This window comes from Bombyx mandarina, chromosome 15 (assembly GCF_030267445.1).
Source record: "Bombyx mandarina strain Sakado chromosome 15, ASM3026744v2".
NCBI lineage: Eukaryota > Metazoa > Arthropoda > Insecta > Lepidoptera > Bombycidae > Bombyx > Bombyx mandarina.
Genome location: NC_143221.1, coordinates 17604003 through 17620045, shown reverse-complemented (window position 1 = coordinate 17620045; position 16043 = coordinate 17604003). Strand labels below are relative to the sequence as shown.

At 36.8% G+C, this 16043-nt stretch overlaps 1 protein-coding gene across 3 annotated transcripts in view; it reads left to right on the top strand.

The window, feature by feature from the left end:
- The window catches only part of LOC114247199 (neuroligin-4, Y-linked-like), a 66679-nt gene extending 51344 nt beyond the window's left edge, over positions 1 to 15335 (top strand). The window contains exon 3 of one of the 3 annotated variants that reach the window (XM_089733070.1): positions 15097 to 15335. In XM_089733070.1, the coding sequence (XP_089589196.1) occupies positions 15097 to 15275 (179 nt within the window). In that variant the 3' untranslated portion in view covers positions 15276 to 15335. The remainder of the gene's footprint in view (positions 1 to 15096) is intronic. The other 2 variants (XM_089733069.1, XM_089733071.1) reach the window with 2 other exon arrangements.
- Positions 15336 to 16043: the final 708 nt, after the last annotated feature.

Here is a 16043-nt window from a genome sequence, read left to right as displayed (position 1 = left end):
TACTAGATTCTTCGGGTGAGTAGGTGTCATAGCTGGTCTACCCTTCCAGAATACCAAAGGGAACCTCCATGCAAAAGACCAGATCTAGTTTCAAGTAGAAATCATTATTAAACGGATTGTTTCGTAGTTTTTTGTCTTATTTGTGCGTTCTCAACCTCCTGTGTATATAAATCACTAAAAATAATTGCGTAGATTTCTAAAATATATTATAAACAAATACAATCCGAATTATCATTACGATTTTTTTACTGCTGGTAGGACCTATTGTGAGTTGGCGCGGATAGGTACCACCACCTTGCCTATTTCTGTCGTGAAGCAGTAATTCGTTTCGGTTTGAAGGGTGGGGCAGCAGTTGTAACTATACTTGAGACCTTAGAACTTATATCTCAAGGTGTGTGGCGCATTTGCGTTGTAGATGTCTACAGGCTCCAGTAACCACTTAACAACAGGTGGGCTGTGAGCTCGTCCACCCATCTAAGCAATAAAAAAATAATATATAATATATCAACTTGAAAAGTTAAAACCGTACTATGCTTCTATGTTAGCTTATTAACGCTAAATATAATCTAAGTATTTATCTTTCTGAGGAGCTAACGGAAATCAATATTGTTGGTCGGACCTGATTCTGAAATAAAATGTAGTTTGGTTTATTTGATTTATTCAATTTTGTCTTGTTTTATCATTGTAGAGAAAACTTCTTTGAGTTTGTTATTATAATTAGTTTTATACAAATAGAAAATATTTGTGGTCAGATGAAGTCAACGCTGGTATTGAGTGATGAACTTGAAACTTTAAATTCTGACATCAGGCCTATTCTTGAATTTAAAATGCATTATGCTACATAATAATATATCCACTTCTACCCACACAATATGCTAATAATAAGTTATTGATTTTTATTGGTTTCATTTTTGTACATGATGGTATTTCTCCAGCGTGAAACGTGTTCATAAGCACGTATTGTGTTATTCAGTTAGAAGAATTGGTAAGCTTCGCGTGATGAAGCACTCATTAAAATTAAATCAGGCGTCTTACACATTCGACAATTTACGATGATAAATTAGTACTTGCAATTGCCACGCACTATATTAATCCTATTCCTAACACAAGGCGGATCAGTTAGTACAAAACAATACCAGAAAGTTTCGGGCTAAAAAACTGTACGGATTACGTCGAGCCGTCCAATCTACGGAGAGTATTAAAAGCACGAACTGCCAAAAACCCGTAGGCTGCTAGAAGCTGATATTACGTGGAAGCCTGCGCGTTATCCCACGTAGGGGATTCGTCAACATTCAGCTTTTGTCGCAAACCTGTGTGCGACGTTGTGCATACATAATACTTTTTCACCTACGCTTTTGCGAGGATTGGCCCAAATGTAAAGCTAAAGCGTTTTATCTACACAAAATCAAGACGTATGTTACAAACTTTTTTTGGCTTTCCGAGCGATACGGTTTTATTTTTCGCTTAGCTGGGTGGATGAGCTGACAGCCCACCTGGTGTTAAGACCATAGACATCTACAACTCACTGGAGAGTGAGTTCTCACCTTGGGTGGGTGAGTTCTAAGGTCTCAGCATAGTTACAACGGCTGCCCCACCCTTCAAACCGAAACGCATTACGCATTTTGTCTGCTGTGTTTGAATAAGCCTACTCAGTTATCAAATAATATTATATTTAAACATAAAAATAAACAAAAGCATGTTTGTCTGTGATCTCGAAATAAAAAACAAAAAAATACTCTTTAATCAAATAGCTTTGTACAGTATTCAGTGTCTACGGCTGTTTGCTTTCTTTTATTGCCAGAAAAGATTATGGCTGAACTTTTATCAATACGCAGGAATTATTTCTCAGAATAATACAAATTTACAGTTCCAGCGTAAAACTTAATAAATATAAAAGGGAATTTTAGATACTTCTTAGTACTTAATAAAATCGGCTTATATTATGTACATTTTTTGACACTTTTATAGCAAATTATGTTAGATGTATCATTCAGGCTTAGGCAAGTAGAATTTCTTGGTATATCCCACTTTTTTTTTTTTTTCAAAATAGTTCCGTAGGTAATTTTTTAGAAGTCATCGTGGCCCTAAAGCTATGGCTTGGTATGGTAAGTATGGTAGGTATGGCTATAGTAAGATTAGAGGTAATTAAAAAAAATCGTAATGTGTATATACCACGAAAATCTATAATTATTGTGCTTATAACTTGCGTCAACTGAGGAGTGCGGTTGCCGGTTTAAAGCCCTCCCCGAAATAGTCGTCTTGCTTTTAATAACCGTGAACGAAAACCCATCCCCTATCACACACACATGCTCAAGCAAGAAGAAAATGATACTTACGAGAATAATCTCAGAAAGATATAAAATACTTAAGTTAATGAGAAAAATAAGACTGATAATTTATTTTCTAATAAAATACCCCCTTAGGTACATGAAATAGTCGTCTGTACGCTAAAAAACATTAATGATTTTGAGGATAAAGTTTAGCGTCAGCTAGTACCAAACACTACATTACAAATAACATAGTTCAATACCCATAAATATCTACAAAAAGTAGAAACTATAAATAGCTAACGTAAAAGTTTTATTTTCAAAGAGTTCTATAACGATCACCGAAAAACTACGTGTACCGTTACACAAAGAGAGCCCCTTGTTAACATTCTTTTAGTGTTACGTTGACATTTCCCTCTATAAAGTGCCGAAACGAGTCATACAACCTAGTTTTGAGCCCATAAATGATACATTTTAGTGGCATTGTGTTGGGACAGTTGTTAAAGTAAGTTTATCACGCACGTCACGCAAACGATATGATTTACAGGCCCATTTGGGGTCGAGAAAATTGGTGACATAACGCGACACAAAATATGAAGAGTTTCGTTTTAATGATGACCGAAAAATGGGCGTTTTCGCGACAATTGAACTGTTGGTGCAGTTTTTAGTGTTATGGTAACAGTTATTTGTGCAACGTGACAGGATTGTAAGCCTGCTACCTCTGAGCATTATTAGTTGCTTTTAAGAGTTATTAAAAGCAACTAATAATGCTAAGTGGATTAAAAATGCTATATTACGAAATGTTATTCTTGGTAATTGAAATAATAAAACATGTTTTATAAAAAATATAAAAAAATAGGTATCTTAAATCTAAATAAAATTAAATATTCTAAATTTTAAAGTGACACAATCAATGTGAATTCTGACATTGCTATTATTGTATTCTTGATGTTAGTTCTCAAATTAGATATTGATGCTAACAACTACTCACCAAAAGTAAAGATTTAAAAATTAAGCGATCGTAAACACAATATTATTATCTTGACTTGAAACTATTTGAGCACTGTCAATGTATGATTTGTAAAATATGCGATGCAGATAATAAAATATAGTGAGGGGTAGGTCTCAGGGTATTATTTAATAAAACTATGGGCTATTCACTAATATCAGCAGATGTCAAATTCTAGTCTTGTTACTCAAACAATTTACGATATAGAACAATAATTACAACATGACGCGGGCGCACGCAACTCACACTATAAAACGGAAGCGCCCGGAAACGATCTTAATTATCTGTCAAAAGACGGATATAGACAATAAAAACTATGTATGTATAGCCAGCGGGTATACATACGGCCGCGAGAGTGACGTACAGGTCGGTTTGCTTTATACTATATCCATTATAATGAAGTAATCTCCATAGGATACTGTTAACACCAAAAATTTGATACAATTATGACTGAAAGATTCAGGCTTTCATTACAAAGTGGATCGCTTGCACTGAGTATGAACAGGTATTACGAATATTCGGATCAAACAGAGGCAGAATACGAGGCATTTAGAGCCGTCATTCGCCGCAGGGTTCCAATGTATGTGGCACCGAAATACCGACACACAATGGACAGCGGTAGCTTCCTAGTATTCTTGTAATTGGAAATGGGCAGAATTGTAAATTAGCTGATTTCATTGACTGACTCGGTCGTGCGGTGGTTAGCAGTCCTGAATGTTGCGCGAAGGGTTCAATTCCCAAATCGGGCAAACATTGTGTGATGAACCGCTTTGTTGAACATGTTATATGGGGTTGATTTTTATTTTGGAGCTCATAGAATTAGGCAATTTGGGATACACTAAAAGTCCGATCTATTAAAAAAATACCGCTGAGGTCATTCTATGATACGCGCCTAATTTATGTAGTGATGTAGATTTTCTATTGGATGACACAGAGAGAAGAGAGGATGTCTTGAAATATGGCAGAGTTGTCAATTTGGAGGAGTGAGCACTCGTTACATTGTACTCAATCTTGATTAGTCCCCTGCTTAAAAGCCGTAATAGAAGCTGCCATCAGTCCACGGACTCAAAGTGAAAATCGCGCGAGGTCTCTAAACAGCTTACGTACTTATATGTAGCTTAAATCGCATCGTAGGTCGAGTGGTTTATAACCCTGAATCTATACAGTGTTGGGTTTCAGCTTCTGATCACTGTCAGTACTTTTAGGTAAGATATTTTGTTTTCCATATCTACTCCTTAACCAGGTTTAATAAAAGACGACGTTTTCGCTTAAACTTTATCTATAACATTTCTTATGACTTTATAAATTATGTATAAGATTTAACCAGACTTATAAAGTTCGTTGAATGAATACAACTTCATTTTCGTGCCATAGATACATATTTTTCATCAAAATCTCGTCAATAGTTTGGTATAAATAAAAACAACTGGAAAAAATATGATGTCCAAGGAAAAAATGGCTTTTTTTAATGAATTTAACTGACGGTTTTTTTCTGTTGAAGTCGGTGACAAATTTGTAATTTATATCATGGAGTAAATCAAATTAATGCACTTTAAATGGGAGCTCACATGCTATTATTGTATGTTAATGGGGTAAATTTTCCCCACTCTTCACACCCATTTATAGAGCCGTTGAATTAATAAAATTGTACAGAGCTTCATCAATTTGACTTGTACAAAATTGTATTTTTCTATCATCTTACTTTAATGTAATCGTTCAAAATATTCATCACGCAAAAAGAACTCGTCTTGCTGTTGATATAAGGGCACGGTTTTGTTTATTCCGAGATGATCTGGATATACAGAATTATCTTCAACATTTCCGTAAACTTTCCGTCTGCAGATGAGGGTTGCTTGTGCTATTTATAACGTACACTCGAGGGAATCCTTAGGGGTAAGTAGTTAAGGAAAATTTGAGTTTCCAAATTAGGCGTATCAGTGTATTTTTTAAAATTTAATAAATACTTTAGCTTCAAATAGTGATTGGTTCCCAAAGGTTTCAGATTGCACAGCCTAAAAACAAATAGATTTTAGCAAGTCGTAGACTTTATTTACAACTATATCCCAGATTTAATCTTGACTTAAACAATATGATTGTACAGTCTTCGACGTTATCGAGGAGGTAATACACCTCACGCTAACTACTAATTTGACTATTAAAAAGGAATGTTTGTATTATTAATGTTTAGGAAATTTCATCCATTTATTAGGAAAAAAACATGTGCTTATTGACAATCACTTTTAATGTTGTAATCAGCTCTGTGTCAGCCTTTTCAATAAGATCCCAATCATATGGTATGAGCAATTTTTCGTACCTATTGTATTGAATATTTTCCTTCTTTGTTTGGTTGTTCGTGTTCCTTACAAATATTCAGGTAACCTTGATACTACTGATTTGAAAGTTTCTACGGTAATTTTGAAAATTGATAGAATGATTCTGGTGTAGAGCAATGTGGCATGATGAAACAGTCTTTGTACTGTAAAACTGAAACTTAAAACTCATTTCTCAAGACAGATGGCAAGATTTAAGTTATAGGCTCCGGTAATCACGTAACACAAGGTGGACCGTGAGATCGTCCACCCATTTAAGTAAAAAAAAATATGTTTGACCCACGAGTCATTATAACAAATGTTTGCACTGCGGATACTCTACTACAAAGCGTGCACCAGTATAAGAATTAAAAGGTTTAATTTAAAAAACCAGTCAACTTTATATCTCTAGTTCTTCTCAGAATTATGGCTCTTTTCGAAACTAGTCATAAAGTGTTTTTCACAGCATTCAGCAAGGGTATGGACTATGTTTGAATCATTGATATTTCTTTATTTCCTTTCTACCCTTCAATATAATTATCTGCTTTAAGGGTATTTAAAGAAATCAAAATCCTTACATGAAAATTATGTGTATGCTAAGATTTAAGCTTTTAGCACATTCAAATAAAAACCTCGTCACTGATTCATATCGACTATAGACCTTTGTTTTTTTTTATTGCTTAGATGTGTGGACGAGCTCACAGCCCACTTGATGTCAAGTGGTTACTGGAGCCCATAGACATCTACGACGTAAATGCGCCACACATTTTGAGATATAAGTTCTAAGGTCTCAGTATAGTTACAACGGCTGCCCCACCCTTCAAACCGAAACGAATTACTGCTTCACGGCAGAAATAGGCGGGGCGGTGGTATCTACCCGTGCGGACTCACAAGAGATCCAGTACCACCAGTAACTAGTCATAAAGTGACAGCATTTAGCAACGGTACCGACCATGTTTCAATAACTGATATTTCATTACGAGTATTTCCTTTCTGTCCTTCGATATATCTACTCTGAGGGTAAGATTTAAGCTTTAGGCACATTTAAATAAAAACCTCGTCACTGATTCATATCGACTATAGACCTCAAATATAAATACTAAAATCTGAAGTACGACAGATATTAGCAGCAATATTCAATTAAATTATTTCACTATACGAGGACATATTCCTCGGAGCTGTATAGAATGTAATGATAACGACGTCTACAATATTCGTCACAAATAGATCCAATAGGTTTTACATTAAAGGCGATCCAACGCAATCAATCACACGCTATTTTCTACTAGTGCTTTTCTGCTATTCAAGCAAAACTAGGCCTTAACGTTTTGAGCTTAAGATATTCGTTTAACAAATTAGGTTAAACAGAAATGGAACGCTTATTGTGCCAGCCTGTTTTTCCACAACGGTTATTGCTTTGTTTGTGCGTAATGGAGATATGTTATTGATGGATATTTACATGCGTTGAAATGTAAACGGGCTTCCTGAGCAATTCGGTTCGTAATCCGTCTTGTATAATTTCATATGTACCTACACATTATGTATGTATGTATTCGCTTGTAGTGGGGCTATTCCACCTTCTCGCGGACGGGTAAGTGAGCTCACTGGCTCAACCTGAGAGAACAGCAAGAGGCATGCTTCGCAGAATCTCCCACCCGATTGGAAACGCGACCCACTGAGAAGATCCGGTGAGAAACTCAGTGGTCTGTCTCTATGTTAATTTACTCATCGAATCCTTCGTCGCAAGCGACGGGTTCAGCGAGGACGGTGACCGGTGCGTGAGGTAGCTAAAAGCATCGTTAATGGATCGGGAGGATCCGTAATGACTTTTTTAGCGTGACGTCGACTGTTTACCACTCGGTCTACAGGATCGGGTATGAGCTGTGTCTATGGGTTAGTTTGCTCGTCGAACTCTTCGTCGTAATTGACGAGTTCGACAAGTACGTCGGTGATTGATGCTTGAAGAGGCTAAAAGCACCAAGACCCGATCAGGGGGATCCCATAAGACATGTTTCGGGCGACGGTGGCTTTGTGTTTCCACTTCGCCTGGGTCGGATATGGTTCACCCGCCTTGCTGTGCAGGTCACTACCTCTTTGGTGGTATTGCTCACGGAGCCTGCTTGTATCACAACATTAATGGTGCCACTCACCTTGAGGCATCAGGTCGACATCTCAAAAGCATGTGCATTCTTCTACACTTGCACCTGATCTGAGCCCTCAATGCGCATCCGAACATCTTACCACGGGTTAGCTGAACTCTTGCTGCATTTCACATCTAATTAGTAAAAGGCATTAAGGGATCGCTCCCTGTGCCAAAACGGAAACCAACTATTAACCTAAAGTAAACAATATTCACGTACTAAACTGAACATAACCGTTTCCTTGGTTTTAGTTATTTCGAATTTTATGAACCGACAATCGTAAAGCGCAGACCCCCCTACCCTTTCCTCCACCCGCTTCCTCTCGAGATTCAAGCTCGTAGTTTCCGCGTGACGTCAGTTTTTTAATTCAGCCGATGCATTCTATAAACGAAAGAGGTATGGTTGTTAAGCTTGTTTATCGCCTACAAAAAAATAACAACCCGCTCTTGGATCAAAACATAATTTATTACAATAAAATCTCGTTGCCTGTTTTAAATTTAAACTTGAAAAGTTTGAATATAAAAAGTGCCTTTATACCGAATTTACTCATATTTTCTTCGGTTTTCGCGAGTCCTAGACGTAATTCAATTTACTTTTGTGGCTTATTTTCATGTTTTTTATTGTCATTACGAGTATATTTCTGACGTTCTTCTACTGGTGGTAGGACCTCTTGTGAGTCCGCGCGGGTAGGTACCACCGCCCTGCCTATTTCTGCCGTGAAGCAGTAATGCTTTTCGGTTTGAAGGGTGGGGCAGCCGCTGTAACTATACTGAGACCTTTGAACTTATATCTCAAGGTGGCTGGCGCATTTACGTTGTAAATGTCTATGGGCTCCAGTTACCACTTAACACCAGGTGGGCTGTGAGCTCGTCCACCCATCTAAACAATTAAAAAAATTCCTTTGTAGTTTTTTTAGTAACGGGCGACTGTCGTCCTTTAAGAGTTTAATATGATAGCAACGACAGTGATTACTGAAATCATGGTTTTTTTCTTATTTTTTCCTCTTTAGGGATGAGTGTCCGATTAGACATCACCGTCCTGCCATATTTCTACTGTCAAATATTCCGATTTGAGGGTGGAATATTTGTTAAAAGTTATGTGGCACTGCTGATGCTATACGCGCATTAATGTATGTGTCTAACCATTCAATACTGGATAGCCCGTAAGTTAGTAATTGGTAAAAAAAGTTCAGTAAATGCATATCGTCAGGAAAACTTTTTTTCAAACTTTGTTTGCTTGTGAGTTTAAATTTAAGAACAATTCTATTTATAAGTTTAGTAGTATTAAAAAACAAGGGAGAGCTTGATTGATTCATGTTATTTGATTCGTGAGTGGTTCCTTAGCGTGGCTCTACCTTGGAAGTCAATAAAAATTCAGGCCACGTTGAGCAACCGAATAAGCTCTATAAAATTTTGTTTAACTTAATACAACGAATATTACTTAGCTTTTATTTCAACAGCTTTATATTTCAGAACTCAACAAAGCATTATTATTCCTAAGAGAGCTTTTTATCGGAAAGCTCTAGTACTACGGTCGGCGGGGAAAAAATAGCCCTTAATGTTTTGTGATTTTTGTGCGTACATCAATAAATTGTTCAGAACTTTTGAAAGGACTTTTCTTGATGTTTACTCGGCACCATTTTTTATATATAATACATAATATACATTTCGTTTGGATGTATTGTTTGTCTTTTGTTGATATTCCGAAGACTGGTTTACGACTTCAAATGAGAAAAAATGATAACTTAAAAAAAGACCTAAAATAAACAAACAAATCGGTTATGTAGTATAGAATTATCTTTTTTTTGCGTAAGTACTTTGTAAAGTATCGGATGATAAAATTTTGATATTGTGTTTAAGTATGACGACAATCTCAATTCCCGTCGCTAGGTAGCTGTGCCTCTCTGATGGATGGATTGTAAAGCTGTTATAAGTTCGAGCTAAGACTACGACCTCATGTCTTAAGGCGATGGTTGGTTGGGTTCTGGTAACCATTTCAAACCCAAAGCACCATGAGCTTGTTCATCACTAAAAAGATAGCTCTTACACCACCATATTTTCTCTGAGCACATTTAGTGTTAGCATTACGTGAGCCCGTTTTAAAAAAAATCCCACGTACATCGACTGAAATTAACATACTTCACAGCAACATTTCGACAGTTTATGACTGTTGTACCGTCCCTAAAGTTTGGCGTTTGTCAAATTCGGTAGCGTTTTGTCATACGTCATAAAACAGAGGTTGTACCACGTAGAGACAGCTCATAAACGTGAGTCTGCCACCGCCTTCATTACGTTCTGATTTGCAAGATAGCTGCGGACTATCCCGGAACCCTGTTTACCGACTTTTACGACTGGCCATTGTTTATTACGCTTTCTGATAGTCGTTTTGTTCGTTTCACGTCATTTCCTTCAAACATTTCAAGAGAACGATATACCATTTTAGTTACCGTAATGCATACTTATTAAATAAATAGTAAGATAATAGAATACTAATTCTAAATATCTCCGAGACAGATCTGGTGGGTAAATATCATGAGATAACATGTTTTTTTTATTGCTTAGATGAGTGGACGAGCTCACGGCCCTCCTGGTGTTAAGTGGTTACTGAAGCCCATAGACATCTACGACGTAAATGCGACACCGACCTTGAGATATAAGTTCTAAGGTCTCAAGTATAGTTACAATGGCTGCCTCACCCTTCAAACCGAAACGCATTATTACTTCACGGCAGAAATAGGCAGGGCAGTACCCACACGGATTCACAAGAGGTCCTACCACCAGTAGCATTACTTTAAATACCTACGCTTTTAGATATGCCATTAGCTTAAAGCCAGTCATCTTCCATTCCATAAATTATGTAAGCTCTTATGAACATAGTCTAAGGGTCAAAAGTGAGAAAATCTGCAGAGTCTGCAAAGATTAGCTTTTTATTAACCTGCACAAAGCAATAGTTAGAATGAATCACAAGAGATCCTACCACCAGTAAAATGAACCACATGAACCTCCGTCTTGATCTATGCAAGTGTAGTGTTCACTAACGCGGCCCGTACACACATTAACTCTCTCCAGGTCATCCAATCCCGTTTCTAGCCGTCGAAGCATCGTGGAACGTGAGCAACATCGACCTTCATGACGATTTCAATTTAGAACCAATACCTAAATATCTTACGTTCTGATCTTGCTTGCTTGCTTGCTCAGCACTGCTCTTATTAGGGCTAGTGTTGGCAAACTCTCTCAGGTTGAGCCCATCCGGGCATAGCTAGAATAGCCACTTAGGCTACCTCCGAATAGGTAGGGAAAAAAATAGAGATAAAGGTCTGTTTCTGCCGTGAAGCAGTAATGGGTTTCAGTTTGAAGGGCGGGGCAGCCGTTGTACTGTGGGCGACGGCATTTACGTTGCAGATGTCTATGGGCTCCGGTTACCACTTAACACTAGGTGGGCCGTGAGCTCGTCCACCCATCTAAACTATAAAAAAACATGAACAAGAAGTATCAAGAATTCGACCAGCTCATCCAGCATTCGAAAATTACGAACACTTTATGCAATTAATTATACATATATGTAATTATTTCACAATTGAAGCCTAATTTCTTATCCAATGAGGCGTGCCCACTGAGTTTCTAGCAGGATCTTCTCAGTGGGTCGCGTTTCTGATCCGGCGGTAGATTCTGCGAAGCACTGCTCTTGCTAGGGTTAGTGTTAGCAACGTCGTCAGGTTTGAGCCCCGTGAGCTCACTTACTAGTTAAGGTTACGCTGAAATGCCCTCTCAAGACCAACGATTAAGTAGGAAAAAAAAAACAAAAGGCAAAGCATACACTAGTTCAATATTAGGGCCGATATTACTTATTTTATGTACCGAATGACTCATGATGATATAGCATTTTTTTTATTGCTTAGATGTGTGAACGAGCTCACAGCCCACCTGGTGTTAAGTGGTTACTGGAGCCCATAAACATCTACAACATAAATGCGCCACACACCTTGAGATATAAGGTCTAAGGTCTCAGTATAGTTACAACGGCTGCCCCACCCTTCAAACCGACACGCATTACTGCTTCACGGCAGAAATAGGCGGGGCGGTGGTACCTACCCGTACAGACTCACAAGAGGTCCTACCACCAGTAAAAATCCGCATTCAGAAAAGTTCAATGAACGAATAACTGAAACAAGATATTGTGTTAATCGAACCCATAAAAACATTAACATAAAAACGAAAAAGGCTCTTGTCCTTTCCGCACAATGTAATTTTTCATAACAACGTTTTTTTTTCTTGTACAAAATTGTCAGTTTCCTATCTTCCGTACAAAATGTCGGACACAAACTTGATTTATCCTTTTCTTTCCGATCCATCATTGCTGAGATAAGACGAATAAGGCGTTATATAGTAACGCGGTGCCAGCGTACTTGAGTCCCTTAATTTGAGTCAATTTTTTTGATGTTACGACTGACTTAAAAAAAAATTTATTTAATCTATAATTGAAAGAAGGAAGTGTTGACAAATTTACCTAATAAATAACAAATAGAGAGTCCAACCCAATTTAGCAAATGTTTACTTTAAGGCGACTTATGAGCTATAATTAAAATATTGTAAAAAATTTAGTAATAAACCCGTAAAGTTTACAATTTGCGTATTATTGGCGGTAGAGTGCCTTTGAGCCTGCACGGGTAGGTAGGTACTACCGCTCTGCCTATTTCTGCCGCGAGTGAAGTAGTAATGCGTTTCAGTTTGTAGCGTGAGTAAGTGGCAGTACAACAAAACTGAGACTTAGAATTTGAATTTCAAGGTGGCGGCATTAATTTCAGAGACTCAGAATCATACCATAGAGTACTATTAAACTTAGTAAACCATCGGTTATATTACTTACAAAATCAATATTGGCTCTTTCATTGATACTTTCTCTATTTTAAATAACAACTTTATCTCTCAAAGTACAACATTTGAAAAATAAATCTACGATCTGCTTGACTCGGGAAACTCGTTCAATTTTTCCCATCCCTATTCGAAGTGGGGTAGATATCTCGCAAACTCGGCCGAACGCGATAGACAGCCATTCTCTTTTCGACTTTGAATTTCAATGTGATTGTCAAAGTTTCACCGTTTTTATCAAGTCTCTCCAATGACATAGTAAAAATGTATGTTTTGTCGGAACCTTTTTTTGTGGAAAGAGATTTATATGTAGGAAGATTATGGGATTCCAAAAAATGTTAACTAGATTTCATAAAGATATTCTGTTATGAATTGTGCTCTACACTGCGTGCTGTGTGGATTAAAGTTGCTTAAAATTGTTTCCATCAGGAATGCCTCCTATAACAAAAAGGCTTTGATAACTAATAACAGTACTTAGCTTTTGAACACCATGTAGCTAAAGAGTAAAAATACAAAAAGGTTGTCCTACAAGGTTCAGGTAAAGTCCAATATCAAACACCAGAAACCGGCCCTCAAATTGCCTTATTGAATTCACACAACTGGCAATAGATAGCGTTACAAATAGTAATAACGCAGTGACTATACAGCTTCTAAGCGCAGTAACATAAGGTTATTCGAGAAGTAATACCTATACGTTATTTTTATGACCGTATTGGAAATAATAAAAGAGGGAACAAACTGTACTGTGAGTTAGTGGTCACTGTAGGGATGGCACTTTACGCAGAGCTTTTTAGAGCTTCTACCTCTACGTGGAGGCCTCGTGGGATCTCGCTTGCTCTTAAACAATAAATATTTCTTTAAGTACTTTTCATTGGGCCTGAAGGAACATCAACAAATTGATTCTTAAAGTATAAAAACTAAAACATATAACTAAAAATAGAGTAAAACTTTCATGGTTCAATACTGATGCTGGAGGAAACTATAGGGTTAAGGGTTGGAACCTTCTTCTTTTAGTTGATAAGTTTATTATTTCTTTTGAGAAAGTCAATTTTGCTATTTGATATATAGCTTTTGAAATGTTAGACTTTTCAACAGGGCAAAGATAGACTTCGCGTCTAGTCAATGACTAATGCGCTTCAGACCAAATGCTTGGCCCTACGTGAAATAGTGGTATCGTCTCTAAAAATTCGAAGGTAAAACTGCTTAGATTGCTTATCAATAGGGTATCGGATGTACTCAAGGAAAGTGATCTAGATATTTTTTTAGGAAATCTCTACATCTCTGTTTATTGTTACACTATCTGCTCCGGAACAAATTTCCCCTACACGGCCTAAGAGTTGACACATTTTCAGACGCCTTTTATATTATATACCTTCAAACTTTATTAGTACAAACTGGTAGATACCCACAAGTTGACCTATCATGAGCATTGAATAATAAGTGATTCTTCTTAAGTAATCAAGTTTTTTTTGAGACTAAAATTTAAGATTCCTTTTACCTATACCGCTGTAATTATAACCACAATTACTGATGGATCCGCTACCACTCCGTCGATTAGATCATTAACTCTTCGGTTCATATGTAAAATGATTTAATTAAGATTTTATTTTATACATAGTAGACATCCCTATGGTAAGGGGCGAATGCGTGAATTTGCTGAAAGTAACCTAGTTAGCCCTACTTTTGCTTTGAAGGCACTTCGGTAAAGTTTCCTTTTATGTTTGTTTGATTTTTACAAAGTAAATCCTAGTTCATGGGTACTAAATAAAGAGATCGTATTTATGTCTCAATTTACTACCCCCAAGTTTTTCAGGAGAATCGGGGGAGAAAATATCATAAAGTATCAAAAATGTACCCCTGGTATTTTTCAGACTTTAACATTGTAGAAGCGCAGCTAACTTTAGATTAGCTTAATTAACAGAACAAATAAAGTTAAAGGCCAAAATAGCGTCTCTACCCATACATTTTTTTTTGATTTTTCAATGCTTTTATTTCAATTTTGTTTCTAAAAAATAGACATTAACAATTTATCCAATGTCATCGAATCCAAAAGCATTAAGGCGAGCTAAGTACTAATAGTTTATAGTTATTTACAGTTACAATATGTTTATCTTACAGTTATTGCCTTCTTTTTTGTTCGTAACGTCACTAGACTATAAAATATTTAAATAAAGTGTTTCTCCCTCACCTTCTCGAGATAAATTGTTAAGAACAAAAAAAAATAGACAGTGTAATATAGAAAATGAATTTAAATCTAAAGCTTTCAATGATTACGGTCGAAAGTTTACTGACAGTAATCAACAATTCTTGAACTGATAACCTTTAACTGTGCTTTTTATTTTGACGAATCGAAGATGTTATTTCATACACCTTTCCTGCCTTTCACCTTTCAAAGTCACCGGGATCGAGTTATTATCTAGTGCCAGGCTTTTTATCTGTACCCAAAATACTATTATAGCTTAAAAGCATCACGTTGCAAAACTAAAACCCTGTCTTCTTCAGCAGGTGTACGAGATGCTGTAGCCCGATATCCAGTGTTGGTCTTCGTCCACGGGGAGAGTTACGAGTGGAGTTCTGGAAACCCCTACGATGGGACGGTACTAGCTTCTCACGCGGGACTAGTTGTAGTCACAATTAACTACAGACTTGGGATTTTGGGTAAGTTTTTTTACTTCGAATGAATCACACCTGTACTCGATTTTCTGGCGTATATTTTCTCAGCTCGGAAGACTTTTTAATATTACTGGGAACGTTACTGAAAATGTCATCATCACTTACGAAAGCATTTAAGGCAATATTGTGATATCTATGGTATGATTGATCACACTGCTCCGTTTCGTCAAAACTTAACTACTTATCTATGACGAAAGTCAGGTAATTACGTTTGTCTGTTGACCATGTTTTTCAATTATTTGGTGCCTTGCGATTACGGAGGCAAACGCCTGATTATAATCATTGTCACAAGCAACCATTCTGTCAATTCCTCTACACTCCTAGAGGAGGAAAGGATCAACTTTGATAATATGATTGCTATCACCCATTTTGAGATGTAAGAATGAAGTCTGAATTGTATTACATACCGGCTACCCTGGTATAAAGAAATACCTAGAAGAACTAGGCAAGACGTTGGTACGAACTATCTATCATATATCACATTTTCAAGATAAGTTTTGCATATATATAAGCTCTGAACAATAAGATTCGGGCCGTTGGTACTACTGAGAAATTTCACCTTTATTTTTGAAAATTTTCCCTTATACCTTCAAAGGACGTATGTTCACAATTTCAGAAAAAAACCAAATGAATTGTTAGTTTGGAATTTATAATTAAATTCTATTTTCTTTTTCTTTTTCTTGTAACTGTCGTCAAGACATTTTCCGAATTACTATCAAATTTAAGACAGCAATTGTTCCTCAGGTCGCGACGATCCCATTTCTTGTATTTCAAGG